The sequence below is a fragment of the Mobula hypostoma genome, chromosome 16 (genome assembly GCF_963921235.1).
Source record: "Mobula hypostoma chromosome 16, sMobHyp1.1, whole genome shotgun sequence".
Taxonomy (NCBI): Eukaryota; Metazoa; Chordata; class Chondrichthyes; order Myliobatiformes; family Myliobatidae; genus Mobula; species Mobula hypostoma.
The window spans coordinates 2172242-2192419 of record NC_086112.1 but is presented as its reverse complement, the minus strand read 5'-3'; the positions used below and the strand labels follow the sequence as shown (position 1 = coordinate 2192419).

The following is a 20178-nucleotide window of genomic DNA, read 5'->3' as shown; positions in this document are numbered from 1 at the left end:
GTATAAACGATATTTAACAATGTACGAATATTATAAAAAGAGTAACGACCTTTAATAAAACCCGTTTAGTCTTCCGAAATAATAGAAGGAAGTACTTTTTCTAGTCTATTTGCTAATAACTTAGAAAAAACTTTAGAATCAACATTTAATAAAGATATTGGTCTATAAGATGCACATTGAGCAGGGTCTTTATCCTTCTTTAGTATTAAAGAAATTGATGCTCTATTAAAAGATTCCGGAAGTTTACCAAGTTTCAAAGAAGCCTCAAAAACCTTATAGAGCCAAGGAATCAATAAAGAAGCAAAACATTTATAAAATTCAACGGTAAACCCATCAGGGCCAGGAGCTTTCCCCAGATTCATAGAAAAAATAACATTCTTAATCTCATCCATTGTAATGGAAGTATCTAATAAAGAAGACATATCCTGTGAAATCTGAGGGAAGTCTAACTTATCTAAAAAATCATTCATATATTTAGAATCTCGAGGAGACTCTGATTGATATAAAGAAGAATAAAAATCACAAAAGGTTTGATTAATCCCCACATGATCCAATATCAATCGATCATTTTGGTTATAAATCTGATTGATTTGAGATTTAACATAATTAGATTTCAATTGATTAGCCAGCAGCTTGCCAATTTTATCACTGTGAACATAAAAATCACTTCTTGTTTTCTTTAATTGGTTTACAATCGAGGACGAGAGTAGTAAACTGTGTTCCATTTGAAGTTCAGTTCTTTGTTTGTATAGCTCCTCAGAAGGAGCCATAACATATTTCTTATCAATTTCTTTAATCTTGTCCACAATTGCCATCTCCTCCTGCTTCTGTTTCTTCCTCAAAGCAACGGAATACGAAATAATCTGACCCCGAATATAGGCTTTAAAAGTGTCCCAAAGAGTGTTAACCGAAATATCTTCTGTATGGTTAATTGTAAAAAAAAGCTCAATCTGTTCATTCATAAAATTAACAAAGTCCGAGTCCTGAAGCAACAGCGAATTAAAACGCCATTGTCTATTGTTTGGTATATTGGCCATAATTTTAATAGAAAGCTTAAGTGGAGCATGATCCGAAATGGTTATAGAATCATAATCACATTTAATCACTGAAGGAATGAGACGAGAATCAACGAAAAAATAATCAATTCTTGAATAGGAATGATGAACATGTGAAAAGAAGGAAAAATCTTTTTCCTGAGGATGCAGAAAACGCCAAATGTCCGTCGACCCAGAATCAGAAAGGAAAAAATTAATCAAATTTGCAGATTTATTAGGTAAAGTCCGTAAAGGAGCCGAACGGTCCAAAGCTGGAGATAAACAGGTATTAAGATCTCCGCCCCAAATCAATGAAAACTCGTTCAAATTCGGAAACTGATCAAACAATGATTTATAAAATTCCGGACAATCCATATTAGGAGCATAAACATTAACCAAAACTACTTTTTTATTAAATAGTAAACCACTAACCAATAAAAATCTACCATTCGGATCAGAGATAATATCCTGTTGTATAAAAGTAACTGAGGAATCTATAAAAATAGAGACGCCTCGAATCTTAGCATTGGAGTTCGAATGAAATTGTTGTCCCTTCCAGAATTTGAAAAAACGTAGTCTGTCCCCCCTCCGTACATGGGTCTCTTGTAAAAATAAAATTTGTGCTTTAAGTCTCCGGAACACTTTAAAAACTTTTTTCCTTTTAATAGGATGATTAAGACCATTAGTATTCCAGGAGACAAAATTAATAATAAACTCCATAAATCCTAAAGTCAACCCACAACAAGGAGGATTGACAATAGGCGCGACCCACAAACCCGGAGAGGAAACAGAACATACAAAAGATACCGGGGAAAAGGACGCAACCAGTACTTCAATAATGTATATAGCCCAAAGAGAAACAAACTAAAACGTGAAGCCCCTCCCACCACCCCGCACCCAAGACCCCAAGGCAAAATCTAAAGCAGACCCGCCAGAAAGAAGCAAGCGCTAAAACTACCCCCATGACTTCCGGTATACGCTCCCTAAAAAAAAGGTATAAATATGAAAAGGATCAGCTAATTGTAAAACAGTAAAAAAATAAGTAAAAAAAAGTTAGCTCAATTAAAATACACACAGAACAGAACAAAAGCCGGAAAATATATATTAAAAAAAACCACAATAAACCTCAAACTCATGAATAGACACAGCAACAAAAAAAATAGGATTATTAACATAAAGTGATTATAAAAAGCAAAACAGAATAAAATTTAAAAAAAACTACAAAATTTAAGGCCGCACAGGAAATACGTAAGATGACAAAAGGGAAGTAACCACCCAGAATCCCCTGGGAAAAGAAAGAAATGACGCAGTTAAAAAGAAAGTTTAGCAGCCATATTAAGAAATCAAAAGTAAACTTTTCTGCCCAAATAGGGCACAGAAAAGTTAAAACCAACCAATTCACAGCCTCCGATCAACGGAGATAATTAAAAAAAGGCAATTAAGATGTTGAAGATGAAAGTTGATCCAGATAACTCTGGGCATCCGATGGAGAATCAAAAAAACGAAGGGCTCCATCTAACATGCGAATCCTTAGACGTGCAGGGTACAGCAGCGCTGGTCTTAAATCCATCTTATAGAATTCCGACATCACGGATCTGTAACGGACCCGTTGGTCCCAGATTGGTTTACTGAAATCTTCCACGAATCGGAACTTAAGATCCGAAAAATCAATGAAACCTTTAGATCGAGCGAATCGAAACAGTCTCTCCTTGTCTTGAAAATAATGAAAACGTAAAATAACATGCCTAGGTCTATCTGACCTAGACGAGTATGATGGGATTCTGTGAACACGATCCAGTAGCGGTGGTTGGTCAGGAAATACAGTAGGGAATGCATCTTTTAATAGTTGAGAGAAATATTTCATGGGGTTGTTGGCTTCAACAGCTTCCCTCACGCCAATCATTCGTAAATTCTGCCGTCGCATTCTAGATTCCAAGTCAGAGTTTTTAAAAGTCAAAAAGTCAAGTTTCTTCTTCATTACATTAATTGTTTCTTCGATTTTCCCCATCTTAAGCTCACTTTGTTGCGCGAATTTTTGAAGATCAGATATAGCCGACTGATGTTCCGCAATACATGTTTGCATCTTATCAATTAAATCGGCAATTTTCTGGAAATTAGTTGAGATTTCCGTATGAATCAGGTCTTTAACAGAGCCTGCAATTTCCGTACGAATCATCTCCCTAACAGAGGTTGAAATTTCCCTCTGAATTAACTCCAATATCGCTTTCAAAGTCACCGGTGATTCAGTCGGGGGGAGATCCGTAGCTTTCGGTTTAACCGGAGGTTTACCATCCTTGCCGTTTTTCCCGTTCTTAGACATAGCAGATCTAAGTATCATCCAATTGTCAGAGAATTCAGTTTAATTCAAAGTATTGTAAAAATTGATGCCTTAATGGTTAATTAAAGTATAGCTGACCATAGAGAAAAAAAAACTCAGAGGTAATGGAGCGAGTCAAGAACGCGACTTCACTCCATGAGCGCTACCGGAAGTCTCCGGTGAAAGGTCTTAACAGAGTGCATGTGAAGAGGTTGTTTCATATGCTGGGAGTGTCTAAGACCAGAGGACACAGCCTCAGGAATAGAGGAGCATCCATTTAGCATGGAGATGAGGGGGAATTTGTTTAGCCTGAGGGTGAGTTTGTGGAATTTGTTGCCACAGGTGGCTCTGGAGGCCAGGTCATTGGGTATATTTATGGCAGAGGCAGATAGGTTCCTGAGTAGACAGGGCATGAAGGGATATGGGGAGAAGACGCCTGATTAGGACTGAGAGGGAAAATGGATCAGCCGTGATGAAATGGCGACGCAGACTCGATGGGCCAAATAGCCTAATCTACTTCCATATCTTATGATCTTAACACACACACACAACGTGCCTTCTCATAAGACCTGCTGAAATGAATGGTAAGTTGATGGAGAAGATCCTGTGATCCTGAAAGGCAGGACTTATGAACATTTGGAGAGGCATAATATGATTAGGAATAGTCAGCATGGCTTTGTGAAAGGCAGGTTATGCCTTATGAACGTAATTGAATTTTTTGAGGATGTGACAAAACACATTGATGAAGATAGAGCCATACGTAGATGTAGTGTATATGGATTTCAGCAAGGCATTTGATAAGGTACCCCATGCAAGCCTTATTGAGAAAGTCAGGAGGCATGGGATCCAAGGGGACATTGCTTTGTGGATCCAGAACTGGCTTGCCCACAGAAGGCAAAGAGTGGTTGTAGACAGGTCATATTCTGCATGAAGGTCAGTGACCAGTGGTGTGCCTCAGGGATCTGTTCTGGGACCCTTACTCTTCGTGATTTTTATAAATGACCTGGATAAGAAAGTGGAGGGATAAGTTAGTAAGTTTGCTGATGACACAAAGGTTGGAGGTGTTGTGGATAGTGTGGAGGGCTATCAGAGGTTACAGCGGGACATTGATAGGATGCAAAACTGGGCTGAGAAGTGGCAGATGGAGTTCAACCCAGATAAGTGTGAAGTGGTTCATCTTGGTAGGTCAAATATGATGACAGAATATAGTATTAACGGCAAGACTCTTGGCAGTGGGGAGGATCGGCAGGATCTTGGGGTCCGAGTCCATAAGTTTGACTCTGTGGTTAGGAAGGCATACAGTGCATTAGCCTTCATCAACCATGGGATTGAGTTTAAGAGCCAAGAGGTAATGTTGCAGCTATATAGGACCCTGATCAGACCCCATTTGGAGTACTGTGCTAAGTTCTGGTCACCTCACTACAGGAAGGACATGGAAACCATAGAAAGAGTGCAGAGGAGATTTACAAGGATGTTGCCTGGATTGGAGAGCATGCTTTATGAGAATAGGTTGAGTGAACTCGGCCTTTTCTCCTTGGAGCGGCAGAGGATGAGACGTGACCTGATAGAGGTGTATAAGATGATGAGAGGCATTGATCTTGTGGATAGTCAGAGGCTTTTCCCCAGGGCTGAAATGGTTAGCACGAGAGGGCATAGCTTTAAGGTGCTTGGAAGTAGGTTTAGAGGACCTTTAGAAGTTAGTTTTTTTTTTACACACAGAGTGTGGTGAGTGCATGGAATGGGCTGCCGGCGACGGTGGTGGAGGCAGGAACAATAGTGGCTTTTAAGAGACTCCTGATGGGTGCATGGAGCTCAGGAAAATAGAGGGCTATGGGTGAGTCTAGGTAGTTCTAAGGTATGGACATGTTTGGCACAGCTTTGTGGGCCGAATGGTCTGTATTGTGCTGTAGGTTTTCTATGCTTCTATGCTTCTAATGAGTTCATCAGCAACAAGATTCCCTCAACAACAATTCTTGCCATGTCAAAGAGTTCAGTTACTTCAGTCAGTCATCTGCTTCTCCAAATGCATACCACTTTGGATTAATTTGTGTTCCTCACAAAAAATGCCCACTGATTGATCTGCAGTTCATATACAAAATGCTGGATGAACTCAGCAAGCAAGGCAGCATCTATGGGAAAGTGTAAGCTGTTGATGTCTCGGGCTAAGAGCCAGGATCAAGATTGGTGATGGCACCAAGAGTTTTTTACACTTTATATATCTGAAGAAAGGGGTGAGAGCGGATATTGGATGGCTGAAATATGATGCTGCAGAGAAGGCAGATGAACTGAATATGCATTTTGCATCAGTCTTCACTGTGGATGACATGAGCAGAATGCTGGAAGTTCCAGGTGTCAGGGGCATGAAGTGTGTGAAGCTGCCATTACTAGAGAGAAGGTTCTTAGGAAACTGAAAGGTCTGAAGGTAGATAAGTCACCTGGAGTAGACAGTATACACCCCAGGGTTCTGAAAGAGGTGGCTGAAGAGATTGTGCAGGTATTAGTAATGATCTTTCAAGAATCACCAGATTCTGAATGATTCCAAAAGACTGGAAAATGGTAAATGTCACTCCATTTTTCAAGAAAGGAGAGAGGCAGAAGAAAGGAAACTATAGGCCAGTAAGTTTGAACTCAGTGGTTGGGAAAATGTTGGATTGTAGAGTGCCCTCCCGCTTCAAAACATCCACTATTGTTCGTGTACCTAAAAAGACCAGGCTATCATGTCTGAACAACTGGATTCCTGTCACACTCACCTCAATAATAAGCAAATGCTTTGAGATGCTGGTCAAGGACTACATTTGCAGCTTGCTACCACCTGCATTGGACCCTCTACAATTTAACTACCAACACAACTGATCAACAGAAGACGCAATAGCCGTAGCTCTACACATCTTTATTACACATCTGAAGAAGGGGGATACTTCTGTGAGAATGCTGTTCCTGGACTACAGTTCAGCATTCAACACAATAATTCCCTCCAAGCTTGACAAGAAGCTCAGAGACCTCAACCTTCACCCTGCCTTGTGCAGCTGGATCTTGGACTTCCTGTCAGACTGCCGGCTGGTGGTAAGAGTGGGCTCCCTCACCTCTTCCCCCTGACCCTCAGGAGCCCCTTGAGGCTGTGTCCTAAGCACCCTCCTTTACTCTCTGTATACCCATGATTGTGTCGCCACCCACAGCTCCAATCTGCCAATTAAATCTGCAGAAGATACTACATTAATTGGCCTTATCTCAAGTAATAATGAGGTAGCCTACTGAGAAGTCATCACCCTGACACAGTGGTGTCAAGAAAACAATCTCTCCCTCAATGTTGCAGAACCAAAGGAGCTGGTTGTGGACTACAGGAGGAATGGAGACAGGCTCACCCCTATTGACGTCAATGGATCTGGGGCTGCAAGGGTGAACAGATTTAAGTTTCTTGGTGTACACATCACTGAGGATCTCACATGATCTGTACATACTGGCTGTGTGGTGAAAAAAGCACAACTGTGCTTCTTTCACCTTAAATGGTTGAAGAAGTTTGGCATGAGTCCCACAGATCCTAAGGATTTTCTATAGGGGCACAGTTGAGAACATCTTGACTGGCTGCATCACTGCCTAGTATGGGAACTGTACTTCTCTCAATCGCAGGACTCTGCAGAGAGTGGTGTAGACAGCCCAGCACATCTGTAGATGTGACCTTCCCACTATTCTGGACATTTACAGAGATAGGTGTGTACAAAGGGCCCAAAGGATCATTGGGGACCCAAGTCACCCCAACCACAAATTGATCCAGCTGCTACCATCCGGGAAATGGTACCGCAGCATAAGAGACAGGACCAACAGGGTCCAGGACAGCTTCTTCCACCAGGCCATCACACTGATTAACTCACGCTGATACAATTGTATTTCTATGCTACGTTGACTGTCCTGTTGCACATACTTATTTATTACAAATAACTATAAATTGCACATTTAGACAGAGGTAGACGGTGAAGATTTTTACTCATGTATGTGAAGGATGTAAGACATTAAGTCAATTCAATTTGATTATTACGGTTCAGGTCTCAGGGTATTGGAAGCACATGATAAAATAGGCAAAATCTTGCCTGATAAATCTGTTGGAATTCTTTGAAGAAATAACAACCAGGATAGGCAAAGGAGAAACAGTTGATGTTGTGTACTTGGATTTTCAGAAGGCCTTTGAGAAGCTACCACATATGAGGTTGTTCAACAAGCTACGAGCCCACACTATTACAAGAAAGATTCTATTAGGATAAAGCAGTGGCTGACTGGCATGAAGCAATGAGCGGGAATAAAGGGCACCTTTTCTGGCTGCCAGCCAGTGACTAGTCATGTTCCATGGGCTCTGTGTTGGGACTTTTTTTTTATATTATATGTCAATGATTTGGGTGAAGGAATTGATGGCTTTGTTGCAAAGTTGGCACGATATGAAGATAGGTGAAGGGGTAGGTAGCTTTGAGGAAGTAGAGAGGCTACATAAGGCTTGCACAGATTGGGAGATTTGGAAGTGTATAGGTATGTACTTTGGTAGAATAAATGAAAGGGTTGACTATTTTCTAAATGGAGAGAAAATATTTTTAAAAAACTGAGGTGCAAAAGGACTTGGGAGTCCTTGTGCAGGATTCCCTAAAGGTTAATTTGCATTTTGAGTCTGTGGTGAGGAAGGCAAATGCAATGTTAGCATTCATTTAAGGAGGTCTAGAATATAAAACCAAGGATGTAATGTTGAGACTTTATAAAGTACTGGTGAGGCCTCACTTGGAGTATTGTGAGCAGTTTTGGGCTCCTTACCTTATAAAGGACGTTCTGAAACTGGAGAGAGTTCAAAGGAGGTTCGCAGAAATGACTCCAGGATTGAACGGCTTGTCATTTGAAGAATATTTGACAGCTCTGGCCTGTATTCACTGGAATTCAGAAGAATGAGGGGTGACCTAATTGAAACCTATCAAATACTGAAAGGCCTTGATAGAGTGGATGTGGAGAGAATGTTTTCTATGGTGGGAGAGTCTAAGACCACAGGGCACAGTCTCAAAATAGAGGGGTGTCCTTTTAGAATGGCATGAGGAGAAATTTCTTTAGCCAGAGAGTGGTGAATCTGTGGAATTCATCGCCACAGATGGCAGTGGAGGCCAAGTCGTTGGGTATATTTAAGGCAGAGGTTGATTGATTCCCAATTAGACAAGGCATGAAGGAATACTGGGATTAGGGCTAAGAGGGAAAATGGATCAGCCATGATGAAATGGCAGGGCAGACTCGATTGGTCAAATGGCCCAGTTCTTCTTTATCTTATGGTCTTCTGGCCTTATGGAAGGGGAAAGATGCCAGAATATTATATTTCAATTTCAGAACATTGAAGTTATATTATCTCTTCCTCTAAACATAGCGTAGGGTGCTTGGAAATTGAAATAATTTAGCACCTTAGAATAATGAACAGGACAACAAAAAGGGATTTAGATGAGTGGTGTCAGTGTACGAAACAACAGCTGTTGTAGTGCCGCAGGTACTCAAAGCTGTCACATTAAACCCAATTTGCTGACTTACTGCAGCTGGCATGGCTGAGACAGCAAGCACATCTGTCACACTCAGTAAACGAGACACCAAAAGCAGATTTGACACAGACAAACTAGTTGGTCTGGCTACCAGAATGGGAAATCTTCAGAATTCGGCTCAGAGCCATTGTATATTCTTAGACTGGCTTAACATGAACTGGCAGGTTTATTTATAGGCATACCACAGAACTGGCTCTTCCGGCCCTTTGAACCATGACACCCAGCAACCCTCCAACTTAACCCCAGCCTAATCATGGGGCAATTTACAATGACCAATTAACCTATAACTAATATTCCTTCAGACTGTGGGAGGAAATCAGAGTGCCCAGAGAACCCTTACAGGGGCAGCAGGATTGAATTCTGAACTCCAACGCACTGAGCTGTAATAGCATCATGCTAACTGCAACACTACCGTGGTGCCATCAGGTGCACTGGCTAACATAGGTGAATATTGTCTGAACTAATTTGGTAAGTACAGTTGACATAGCAAGTACAAGTTCTTCATGTTATGCAGAAGGAGACAAAGTTAGAATATATTTCAAATCCATACTGAATCCTACAAGAAAATTGATTCTGAGAGATGATTTAAAGTTCTAGTGAACTGTTATATCACACCCATTTAGAAATATTTCATGGAACTAAACATGTTTTAAAACATCTTTCATGGACTCCAATTTCAAACCACCTTGACTTTTCTGGTTCACAAACAAGAGAAAATCTGCAGATGCTGGAAATCAAAGTACTGCACACAAACTGCTGGAGGAACTCAGCAGGCCGGGCAGCATCTATGGAAAAGAGTAAACAGTTGACATTTCAGGCTGAGACCCTTCATCAGGACATCCCAACTGAGCTCCTCCAGTATTTTGTGTGTATTACCCTAACTTGTCTTGCTGTTACTGCTCTTCGAATTCCAATTTTTAGCTTTTTTTAAATTTTCTTTCATTTTCTGAAAATTCTAGCTCTGAGATATGATTGGTATTTTCTGCTGCTTAGTACCTTGGGCAAGTGAGTATTCCTTCTGTGTGAGCCCATGGACAAACTATTCAACCATAGACTACATATTGTAGGCTATTGTAATATATTCTAAACTTAACATTTTGTTTTATGATCTATATTCACTGTAGTCAAATAACTTTGTGCTTTAGCAGTTAATAGGTAGCTTGGTTATTAGAAAGTTTAGGCACTTTCCTGTAAACATCCTTCTGTTTGATGTAGCACTGAAAAGTGTTAGCAAGTCAAACAACACCAGAAGAAAAAGTCCGTGTGAAATTGAATTGTTAGCAACTTGCTATAAGCCACTAGAAAAGATTGGCTCTTTGAGACTTTGCCAAAATGAGACTTTGATTAATAAAGAGAAGATTAGTCCTAATGGCCACTAATGAATAGAACCCACCCAATTACATTTGACTCGCAGCAACATGAAGAGTGATATTAAAGGAACCCTGTGGCCTGAAAGGCCCCATTTAAAGCTCAATGATGGCATTCAAAGTTCAAAGTAAATTTATTATCAAAGTACATAGATGTTTCCATATACAACCCTGAGCTTCATTCACTTGCGGGCAATCACAGATAATACAAGAAACACAATAGAATCAGTGAAAGGACAGACAAACAACTAATGTGCAAAAGACAACAAATCTGTAAATACAAAAAGAAAGAGAAAAAAGAAATAATAATAATGATAAATAAATGAACAATAAATATTCAATAAATAAATAAATCTTCTCCGTAGAATGTCACCTTGTCACGGTGGAGAAGCTTGTGTGGTCCTGTGATCCCGAGAGCGATGCCGTCTGGAGCTATGCTCCTGGTAGGGTCACCCATGGCGGTAAGGTCGAGGGTGAGGTCCCTGACAAAGAACAATCCAGCCAAGACCTCAACGGTGGAACAGGCGGACGAAGTTACTTCAAACTCAACGGCTGTGAAGGTGGATGAAGGCTGCAGCAAATCCATCAGCTCCAATCGTCGTGGTTTCCATGCCACTGGAATCAGTTGGTTGATTTGTGAAGTATCGTGTGCTTCTTGGAGTGCAACGTCAAGTACATGTTAAACAAATACACGCACAGACGTCTTCGCTCTGTGGGTCACTTCTTCAGAACAAAGACCATCATCCTCAACCTCGAGGGATAGCCACGACGACAACGATGACAATGAAATATTGAGAACATGAGATGAAGTGTCCTTAGAAGTGGGTCTAATTCAGTGTTGGTGTGAATGAAGTTGACTGAAATTATCCACTCTGGTTCAAGAGCCTGATGGTTGAGAGTAATAACTGTTCCTGAACCTGGATGTGTAGGTCTGACTTATTGTACCTTCCTAATGGCAGCAGCGAGAAGAGAGTATGGCCTAGATGGTGTGGGTTAAAATTTGCTTAATGGCTTAAGCTTATCACTGGATTGTGCAAAAATGTAAGAAAAATTCATAAAGCAATGGACTTTCTGCTTCTCTATGTTGAGGGCCTTTTAGGTTTCAGAGAACTAAAATACAACTGAGGCTTACTGTATATTTGTGCTACTAAAACTCAACCCTCCCCAAATTTGACTGAACTTCTCAATTTTCAATTCTCAACCAAGTATAAAGCAGTAAAGGAAAGTTACGTCATTAAAATGAGTCGAATAGAACACCGTGCAGTACAGTACCATGCTGTGCCGAACCAAATAAACTTGTCATCAAATGGCCAACTAAACTAATCCCCTTTGTCTACACAATGTCCATATCCTTCCAGTTTCCTCACATTCATGTGCCTATCTAAACATCTATTAAAAGTCCCAAATGTATCTGCCTCTACCATCACCCCAGGCAGGGCATTCCAGGCCCCCAACACTCTCTCTGTGTAAAATATTTACCTCTCACATCTCCTTTGAAATTACCCATCCTCACCTGAAATGCACGTCCTCTGCTATCAGACTTTTCAACCCTGAGAAAAAGATACTGTTTGCCTACTCTGTCTATGCCTCTCATAATCTTATAACCTCGATCAGATCTCCCCTCAGACTCTGCTCCTCCAGAGGTTTGTCCAGCCTCTCATTATAGCACATGATCTCTAATCCTGGTAAACCTCTTCTGTGCTTTCTCCAAAGAATCAACATTCTTCCCATAACAGGGTGCCCTGTAACTGAACTGTACATAATGCTCCAAATGCAGCCTTATAAAGTTTTATAAAGCTGCAACATAACTTCCTGACTTTTAAACTGAGAAAATCTGCAGAAGCTGCAAGTCCAAGCCGCACACACAGGAACGCAGCAGGCCAGGCAGCATCTGTGGAGAAGAGTACAGTGTTTTGGACCGAGACCCTTCAGCAGGACTGGAGAGAAAAAGATGAGGAGTAGATTTAAAAGCTGGGGGAGGGGGTGGGAGAAACACAAGGTGACAGGTGAAACCGGGAGGGGGGAAGTAAAGAGCTGGGGAGTTGATTAGTGAAAGAGATCCAGGGCTGGAGAAGGGGGAATCTAATTGGAGAGGACAGAAGGCCGGGGAAGAAAGAAAAGGGGGAAGAGCACCGGAGGAGGGTAATGGGCAGGTAAGGAGATAAGCTGAGAGAGGGAAAAGGGGATGGGGAATGGTGAGGGGGGAACATTACCGGCAGTTCAAGAAATCAACCTTTTAAATGTACTCTTCAAATTTTAGTCGTCTTTAAATGAGTGTATGGTTTTCCAAATGCTCATAATTCCTATCCCTAAGAATTCTCACCAGCAACTTCCCTACCACTAACGTGAAACTCACCAGTCCAGTTTCCAGGATTATCCCTGGTTGCCTTCTTGAATAATGGAACAACATTACTCATGGAGGGAGAGGGGGAGAGGGGTGGGGAAGTGAGGGAGGGAGGGGGAGAGAGAGAGAAGGGAAGGAGAAGGGGTAGAGAGGGGGAGAGGGAAGGGGGGAGAGGGAAGGGGGGGAGAGGGAAGGGGGGGAGGAAGGAACCTTCGATGCACACATTTTCCACAGCAGTGTGTGAGTGACACACCGATCTTCCTTGCACATTTCAGGTTAACAGTGTAAAAAGTGCTTCTTTCAAATCTTTGGAGCAAAACTATTCTTTAACTTTCAAAAGCCTAACTGGCTTCGACTTATTACAAACAAGAGGTTCTGCAGATGCTGGAAATGTAGAGCAACACACACATGTTGCAGGACAAGCAGCATCTATGGAGAGAACAAACAGTCGACATTCTGGGCTGAGACACTTCATCCAGATTCTTGGAGAACTTGGATTTCTTGCAGCACTTTGTGTGTGTTACTCAAGATTTCAAGCACCTGCAGAACCTGTGTTAATAACTGCAAACATCTCAATGTTAAGAAACCCTTATACAACATCCTTTTTGCTCAAACTTTCCTGAAAAAAAATTTGAGATCCAAAGCCAGACGGGGTTAACTTTCAGTTTGAATATCAGAGCAAATTATCTGCTCATTATTAGATTCACCAAATAATCATTTCAACAATCCTCTCCACAGTGAAGGTGCAACTTGGCCCAACCCCTTTTGGCTAATCATTTGATGGACAGATATATGGATACCCGCATGTACTGAAGAATATGCAGAACTCATCGTATAAATTCATTGCATGCACAGTTTTCTGTAGGTTGTTACAACATAAACCAATAATGACTCAATAAATCAGATTACATTCTATTAAATGAATGGAACATCTTGCTTTGACAGGGTGCCATCATTTCCAGCCAGACTGAACATGGCAAACACTTCCATTCTTCCGTATAATTTAAGAGATGAGTGACCTGACCTTTCTGAATGGGATGAAGCAACTATGGACTTTTTTTCTATGGTTTAAGCAGCAGACATTGCACTTATCTGAGCTTTGATAAATGATGTTAGCTTGTACGTAAAGACACAATCAGCACCCTGACATAACATTCTCTGACCATCGTGTAAAAAAATGTAAACGCCTTTCGGTCTTTCTTCCCTACACATGTCTTTATTAACTTCAACTATGTGCGTAATAGACAATACCAAGAATTACTTATTAGAAATTTATTTAACAGAAGCACCTGCAGAATTACAGCTGAAATGGAAATTTTATCTTGAAACTTTGAAAATACTTTCTGTTGCAAGGTGGCAGGATCTATTGACATTTTTGCAGGAAGTTGTGAACTCAGCCGGCTGCATCATGTCCTGACCTCCCCAGCACGCAGGACACCTTCAAAAGGTGATGCCTCACAACGGCGGCATCCGCAGTTAAAGACCCTCACCAGCCAGCACATGCCCGCTTCTCATTGCCACCATCAAGGAGATGGCACAGGAACCTGAAGGCATACATTCAACGTTTTAGGAATGGCTTTTTCTCCTCTGCCATCAGATTTCTAAATGGGTATTGAACCCATGAGCACTAGCTCAATATTTTTTTCTCTCTTTTTGCACTATTTATTTAATGTAATTTAATACATTATTGTGCAAAGTCTTAGTGACATATATATAGCCAGGGTGCCTAAGCCTTGTGCACGGTACTGTATTTATCAACATGGAGCAGAGAGGGAGGTTGTAAATCTATCAGGATGGTGGGAATGGTGAGGATGGTGTGCAGCGGAAGTGATGTGAGAAGGAGTGCAAGACAGGGGGTGAGGCACGGATCCAGCCACACCCAGTCCTGAGACACCAGGCAAGGTTATATGATTCCAAACAATTGGTTTATTGATCATTACAGGATGTCTCTCTGAAACTTCCCACTCCCTCCCCTCTCCATTCCTCTCCTCCCAACGATGATTCCCCTCACCCTGCCCCTTTCCCATTCTCGATCCACGATAGATACCCAGATCAGAATCAGGTTTATCATCACTCACATATGTCATGGAATTTGTTTTTTTTTTGGTGACAGCTGTACCGTGCGATACATAAAATGACTACCCCACTGTGCAAAGGTCTAATCTCCATAGCTACATTGTGGTTCCAAGTACGGTTTATACTTTTTATTGTAATTTATAAAAACAAGTTTCATCATATATGCCAATGATATTCAAACTGATTCCAATTCTAATTTCCCTGCACCACACCACTGCAATGCAAATACACATTCTACTACGGCAACTGATAATCTTATTACTTAAGTTCGTATATATCACTAAATACTACCCTGAGATCCTTTTACTTGCAGGCATTTGCAATAGAGTAGAGAAGTACAATAGAATCAGTAAAAATCTACACACAAGAAAGACTGACAAACAGCCAATGTGCAAAAGAAGGCAAACTATGCACATAAAAATAAGAAAATAAGTACTGAGAACAGGAGTTGTAGAGACCTTGAAAGTGAGTCCATAGGTCATGGAATCAGATCAGGGTTGAGGTGAGTGAAGTTATCCATGCTGGTTCAAGAAACTGATAGTTGAAGGGTAATAACTGTTCCTGAACATTATGGTTTGGGAGCCAAGGCTCCTGTACCTCCTGTCTGATGGCAGCAGAGCATAGCCTGGATGGTGGGAAACTTTGATATTGGGTGTTGGTTCCTTGTGGCACTACTCCTTGTAGATGTGCTTAATGGTGGGAAGGGCTTTGCCCGTGATGAACTAGGCTTTTTGTCAGCTCTTCTGTCCATGGGCATTGGTGTTTCCATACGGTTTCCTCCATTTACAAGCAGAATGATGGAAAAATCCCACATCTCACTGCCTCTTTATGAATAGCACTAGGTGCAGAACAATACTGTGCCTTTGATTCTGGAATGACAGATAAATGATCTCTTTTTCAATTCCTCATTCTGGCTCCATTCTCACCCCTTTCCTTTCTCCTCACCTGCTGATCACCACCCTCTGGTTCCCTTACTACTTCTTTTTCTTCCACGGTCCATTTCTCTCTCCCATCAGATTCCTTCTTCAGCCTCTTATCTTCTCTATTTATCACCACCCATCTTTTCACTTCATCCCCCCTCTCCCAGCCACCTGCCCTTCATCTCACCTGACTTCACCTGTCACCTTCTAGTTTGTACTCCTTCCCTCCCTCCCACCTTTTTATTCTGGCTTCTTCCCCCTTCCTTTCCAGTCCAGATGAAGGGTTTTGGTCTGAAAAGTCATCTGTCTATTCTTTTCCAGAGATGCTGCCTGACCTGCTGAGTTCCTCCAGCATTTTGTGTGTGTTTCTCTGGATTTCCAGCATCTGCAGAATCTCTTGTGTTTATGCAGAAAAGGGGAAGGCAAACATAGAGTTTAAAAACTTATTCTTTAACATATTTAGTTTACAAAACCATTATACGTTTAGTATTAATTTCATAAAATAAACATGTTAAAGAATAACACCAGTGTTCGCTTGGTGGAAGACAAGCTGAACTCCGTTTGACTGCAGACTGCTGTGAGCTTGCTTTTTGCGGAAACATTCATGGACGCAGGAATTAATTCGGGCTGCGCTATACTTTTTGTGGAACTGTATGTTTACTGCTATCTTATATGTGCCTTGTGCTGTGTATGATTGTTGAACTTAATTGCTTAGAGTGCACATTTGAAGTCACAGTCACCTTTTGATGTTACCTGTGTACTACATTAGACGCAGCACTCTTTGCTCCTGCTGCTGGTAATGGTTTGAACTGGCAAGAGCTCCTGAAACCAGGACATCACATTTGTAGGAAAAGTAAGTGGAAAATCATATCAGTGTACTGATACTCACAACGTGAAGACTTTGTTCCACACAGGGCTGAGGCTCCTATGGACAGTATGTGTCTGCAGTCTGTCATTATTCAATTCAATCACACAAAATGGGTCACTGCTCCCTGGAGAAACAGAATTTTAAACATCACATTTAGCATACATTTGGAAATACAACCTAAGTGACAATTACTTGTAGTAACGGCAAATTGAAAAATGGATAAGATTTTTATTTGTTTAATTGAGATGTAAAATATTTAATCTAGAGTATCAGTTCACAGGGATTCACACAGATCACTTTTGGCTGACCTAGTGTAGCACTGCATACTGCCTTTCAGATAATATGTTTAAAATGAATTCCTCCCTGCTGCTTAATATCCCATTATACAGACACGAACATGACCCATAATACAGTATCGTTTGCTGCAATTTCTATATACTTACAAACAGGCTTCATAAATTATTTCATTGGGTGTGAACTCTGAGTATTGTCCTGACTTCATGACAAGAGGCTCTACAAATTAGTCTCTTTTTACTCTCTCCGGCCTTCTTTGACCTCCCTGTCATATATTGCTTTAACTGTCAGACAACCTTATTCACCAGGAAAGTAGGATGGTTGAAATTACACATTTCACTTTGCCAACGTCGTTCTGAAACCATTCACACCACCGTAATCTGTAGAATTCACTTTGCAAACTCAGTTCCCAGACTAATCACACCACAGCAATCTGCCAATTTCACTTTGCCAATAGTTCTAAAATCATTCACACCACAGATATCTGCAGATTTCACTTTGCCAATATAGTTCCAAAATCATTCTTTATAGGCATCTGTTAGTCTTGTGAGACCATGGATTTGCGCCTTGGAATGTTTCCAGGGCACAGGCCTGGACAAGATTGTATGGAAGACCAGCAGTTGCCCATGCTGCAAGTCTCCCCTCTCCACGACACCGATGTTGTCCAAGGGAAGGGCATTAGGGCCGATACAGCTTGGTACCGGTATCGTCGCAGAGCAATGTGTGGTTAAGTGCCTTGCTCAGGGACACAACACGTTGCCTCAGCTGAAGCTCGAACTAGTGACCTTCAGATCACTAGACCGACGCCTTAACCACTTGGCCACGCGCCAACACTCCAAAATCATTCACACCACAGTAATCTGCAAACCATCATCTCATTCCCCCACCCCCTCTATTTTAAAGTGTAAACTAAGACATTTTAATCTTCCACAAAACCGACACATACTAATCTGCTGTAGACCAATTAGATTATGTTACACCATAATTACATAGCGACCGTGTTAGGCCGATACTGAAATACTCACTTTAGTTTGAATTATTGCACTTCAGAAAGGAAATTAGCTTTATAATGAGCATTGCAGATTATTGGACTATTGATGTGATCCTTTAATTAATTCAATGAGACAAATTACATTTGATTTTGGGCTCTTTTCAACAGCCTGGATATCTGAGATTATGTTAACATATTTATTTTTTCTTCTTCATTCAACAGAATTGTCTATTATCTATCAGTGTATATTTCCCGTTATTTATTTATTTCACGATACTGCACGGAGTCAGCCTTTCTAGCCCTTCGAGCCACACCGTCTCAGCAACCCCACAACCCCGACTGACCCTAACCTAATCTGCAGCACCAAGTAAAACCCCATGGGGAGGGTATACAGAGACTTACTCCCTACAGAATGGATCTGGAATTGAACTCCAAACTCTGGAACAGCCCAATCTGGAATAGCGTCACACTAATGGCTACATTACCTTGGCGCCCACTGGGATAATTGAGTTTGCTCAGTGCAACTGTGCCTTTTACATCAAATTAACTTTATTTTGTCACATATACATCAAAATATTCAGTGAAATGCATTGATTTACATCAACAAGCAACACAGTCTAAGGAAAGGACTGCATTTGGGTGCAGTCTGCTCGTGTCGCCACGCATCCAGTGACAATACAACATGCCCACAATGCACTAACCCGATCCCTACATCATCATCAACCCTAATGTGTGGGAGGAAACCAGAGCACCTGGAGGAAACTTATGTGGTCCTGCGGAGAATGGACAAACTCCTTACAGATGATGCTGAGATCAAAGCACAATCAGTGTTCACTGGTGTTGCACTTAAGGCCAATTTATACTTGTGCGTCAAATCGATGCTGTAGGTACAGCGTAGCCGCGTACCCTACGCCGTAGCCTGACATGCACCTCCCCAAAAATGTAACTATGCGACACGGTGACACAGACCGCAACAAATGTGATTGGTCCGCCTGGTAGCATCGAATTTCCTCCTACGCTGCAATAGCTTCCCCTTGGACGACTGAAGGGAAGGAACTCTGGCTGCAATGCTTTCCGTAAAGCTTTATAGACCTCCGAAATTATGGAGGACCCTGTGCTTGATGCCAGTTTGTAGCTAGCTGCTACAGCCTGTTGACTTCCACCTGAAGCTAAAACTCGAATGGTGATTGCCACTCTCTGAGTATACTGTGCATACACTGATGTGAAATAAATGGTTGGAAACGATGAACCAAATCATCAAATCTACCTGCCGACATCCGAAAATATTTGAAATGCATTTCCTCGTCCATGTCTCTCAGTGGCCGGACAAGCACAGAAAATTAACCCTCCTTCAGTTTCAGTCGCTATTGTTTGAAGTTTGAGGTTCTTCGTGTTGAGTTTCAACACGAAGAAATTCAACACAGTGGCATAGAAACCCCACTGCCAGCTAGCGTTTTGGTAGTGAATTGCAGAGCGACGCAGACACACCAACACACAAGTATAAATGCTCACAACGGCGTAGCCCACTTGTGTAGTCTACGGCATAAGCAAGTATAAATCAGCCTTAACTGCCATGCGACAGTGACACCCCTGAAGAGGCCAGGATAGAAGTGTCCATCATATTTACTAAAAATTGGGAATATTTCTGCATTTCCACATCATTTAACTTGTTCATGCAACAGACTGACAACATATTTAATACATCAACCCCTAAATCGGAAATAAATATCTCAGTGAAACCTCACACAGTGTGATAGCTACAACTTCTTGGTTCATATAGATCAAACAGGCCTTTCATATGCCCACAGAATACTTCACACCTAATTCATGCTGGCTCATTGGTACCAGAAAAAACGGGTTAACTCAAACAGCTATGGAAACAATTATGTATTTAAAAACCATTGTCCACAATACAATAAGCTTATAAACTAAGGAGGCACAAAGCACTCAAACAGAAAAAAATAAATGAGAGATAATTGAGAAAAATGAGAGACAGAAAAAAAGATGGAAACACAAGAGATACTTAGAACAAGAACTGAGATATGTTGGACTACACCCATGTTGAAACCATTCACGTATTCAGAGTTAGGGTTCAGGTTGAGCAGACAATTGTCTCTGAAGTTCCTTCCGCGAGCATATTTCCGACTGGTGAGTCACGATAAACACAAAAGGGGATCACAATTAAAGCATGCAAATACATGCTAAATAATTACATAAAGCATGCAAATACATGCAAAATAATCACATAAAACATGTAAATACATGCATGTTGAAGCATGCAAATACATGCACAACAATTACAATTTATACTGTGCATGTAGTTTTCACTTGTAATCTTCATCAAAATAAACTGGCAAATTTTTGGTCTAGCTTGCTTTTCAATTATTCTGTAGTTAGAATTCTGTAGTTGTGAAGACA

The 20178-nt window shown here is 41.2% G+C and overlaps 1 protein-coding gene across 2 annotated transcripts in view; it reads right to left on the bottom strand.

Moving 5' to 3' along the window:
• Positions 1-20178, bottom strand: part of LOC134357641 (multiple C2 and transmembrane domain-containing protein 1-like) — a 575938-nt gene that overhangs the window by 252555 nt on the left and 303205 nt on the right. For both annotated transcript variants that reach the window (XM_063069271.1, XM_063069272.1), the window contains exon 12: positions 16497-16599. In XM_063069271.1, coding sequence (XP_062925341.1) covers positions 16497-16599 — 103 coding nt within the window. The remainder of the gene's footprint in view (positions 1-16496; positions 16600-20178) is intronic.